Source organism: Contarinia nasturtii, unplaced genomic scaffold (genome assembly GCF_009176525.2).
Source record: "Contarinia nasturtii isolate CC-2019 unplaced genomic scaffold, AAFC_CNas_1.1 Cnas_scaffold_833, whole genome shotgun sequence".
Lineage (NCBI taxonomy): Eukaryota > Metazoa > Arthropoda > Insecta > Diptera > Cecidomyiidae > Contarinia > Contarinia nasturtii.
The window spans coordinates 1,300-3,207 of NW_022198180.1; the positions used below are offsets into that span (position 1 = coordinate 1,300).

Genomic DNA, 1,908 nt, shown 5'->3' on the forward strand with positions numbered 1-1,908 from the left:
TTATTCGACATTTCGAAATAAGTTTAAAAAAATATTTTTAAAGGAAATTATTTGTACTTTTTTATTTCAAAGTATTTGAATATAATAAAATACAAAGGAAGGACAAAATTCATTTGATTCTTTGTTATTTGGATTGATATGATGAATTTGGTAAAAGAAGATTTTATAGAAATTTATTAGCAATATGAACGGATATAAAATTCTCATTGAACTTCAAATTTTTATGATCAACATTTGTATATATTTGAATATAGTAAGAAAAATAGATCTGTTTTTTTATTTTCAACTTATTTTGAAAATTGTTTATATGTTATAAGTTGTTATAACATGTGGTGTCATATTATGTGAATGTTAATGTTATCAAGAATAAGAGCATAAGAGATTTTTAGTGTATCTAACGAACAATAGTTCGGTTCATGTGTCGCGAAATGAGCGATTGTGATAAACACTTCCGCAGTTTCGTAGTCATATAGAAAACATTGACAATATCCCATAAACCGATAAGAAAGAGCTAAGAGGGAAATAATTTTTTCTTTGTACATTCATAAATATTGTAAATGTGGCATTGACTCGACGACACAAGTGATTTTCTTCAAGAGAGAATATTCAGTTAAAGTTTTTGTTTTAATGTATTTTATTGAGTTTCTTTGTATACTTTGTAAGATATTAAAATGAAAACATTTTCGGGTCTGTTGTTTATTTCAAGTGTACTGTTAGCGCTTAGTTCTGTATGTGAAGGTAGATTTCTTTTCCAATAGCAGTATTTTCACACAAATATTTCTTGTATTTGTGTGAAAAATAAAATAAAAACGAATAAAATTAATTAAAGGTGGTAGGCCAATTAGAAGAAATCGGTCCTCTTGTCCGGTCCCGAAAATTAACCATGGAACAGTTCGATTACAAAAACGAGGGCGTATGGTTTATTTCTTTTGTGATTCTGGCTTTGAAATACATGGATCCATGGGTGTTTTGTGTACCTCAGGACGATGGAAACAAGAAATGCCAATTTGTACAAGTGATATATACTATAGTTAATAAAAATATACTTAACGATTTAATGTAAAATTACTACTTTTAAACTTCTAGAGGCTGGTTGTGAATCTCCACCGAAAAGACAAAATGGATGGGTTATGCTCGACGCAAAAAAGCAAACATCTATGTTATTTTGTCGCGATGGGTATGTAAATGTAATTATAATGTGTCGTCGATATGTAAGATCGACAAAGAAGAGGAGACAGTAAAGTTCTACGTTAGAAAATACACACAGTATCGGATTATAATACGATTTGAATGATTTTATTCTTCTCTTTCGCAGATATGTTGCTGCCCATGCTACGATTGCTTATTGTGATGGAAAAGACTGGGACAGAGAATTGGGCTTCTGGTTGGTATAATAAGTACAAAACACTTCTTTCGAAGTTCCCACTGTGGCGCAATACTGTAAATCTGTAAATGTTCTTATATAAATTTTCAGTGACGCGTTCGTTCATATACATACAAAATGTTAATATTGCGTCGCCTCTTTCACAGCAAAAAATATAAGAAAATCAGTGCATAAATCTTTAAAAAAACACTAAACAATCGTTTATTGACCGAATATTGTGCTGTTAAGCGTGTTCAGTTTATCGTATATTTTCTGTTCTAAGTTTTGAACATGTCTATCACTTTGGGTTGGCATTTTTTGAGGCGACGCAATATTAACATTTTGTATGTATATGAACGAACGCGTCACTGAAAATGTATATCAGAACATTTACAGATTTACAGTATTGCGTCACAGTGGGAAGTGGGAACTTCGAAAGAAGTGTTTTGTACTTATATCAATAGTTTTTTTAGTAATCTATGACGAAATTCTAACGCGTGGAGACTAAGTGTTGAGACCTTATTTTATCGTAAAATAAATGAATG

General features: G+C 30.6%; 1 protein-coding gene across 1 annotated transcript; it reads left to right on the forward strand.

Annotated features, from left to right (window-relative positions):
• Nucleotides 1-299: 299 nt before the first annotated feature.
• LOC116342244 (complement factor H-like) lies at nt 300-1,451 on the forward strand. The gene is made up of 4 exons (XM_031769755.1): nt 300-738; nt 830-1,015; nt 1,087-1,177; nt 1,316-1,451. The coding sequence occupies exons 1-4, from the start codon at nt 672-674 to the stop codon at nt 1,392-1,394; spliced, it is 423 nt and encodes a 140-aa protein (XP_031625615.1). The 5' UTR covers nt 300-671; the 3' UTR covers nt 1,395-1,451.
• The last annotated feature ends 457 nt before the right edge of the window (nt 1,452-1,908 follow it).

Excerpts from the sequence above, each read along its gene's own strand:
- LOC116342244 (XM_031769755.1), top strand. The coding sequence starts at position 672 with ATGAAAACATTTTCGGGTCTGTTGTTTATTTCAAGTGTACTGTTAGCG. Across the intron at positions 1,016-1,086 it reads AGAAATGCCAATTTGTACAA|AGGCTGGTTGTGAATCTCCA; the intron begins GTGATATATACT and ends TTAAACTTCTAG. Across the intron at positions 1,178-1,315 it reads ATGTTATTTTGTCGCGATGG|ATATGTTGCTGCCCATGCTA; the intron begins GTATGTAAATGT and ends TCTCTTTCGCAG.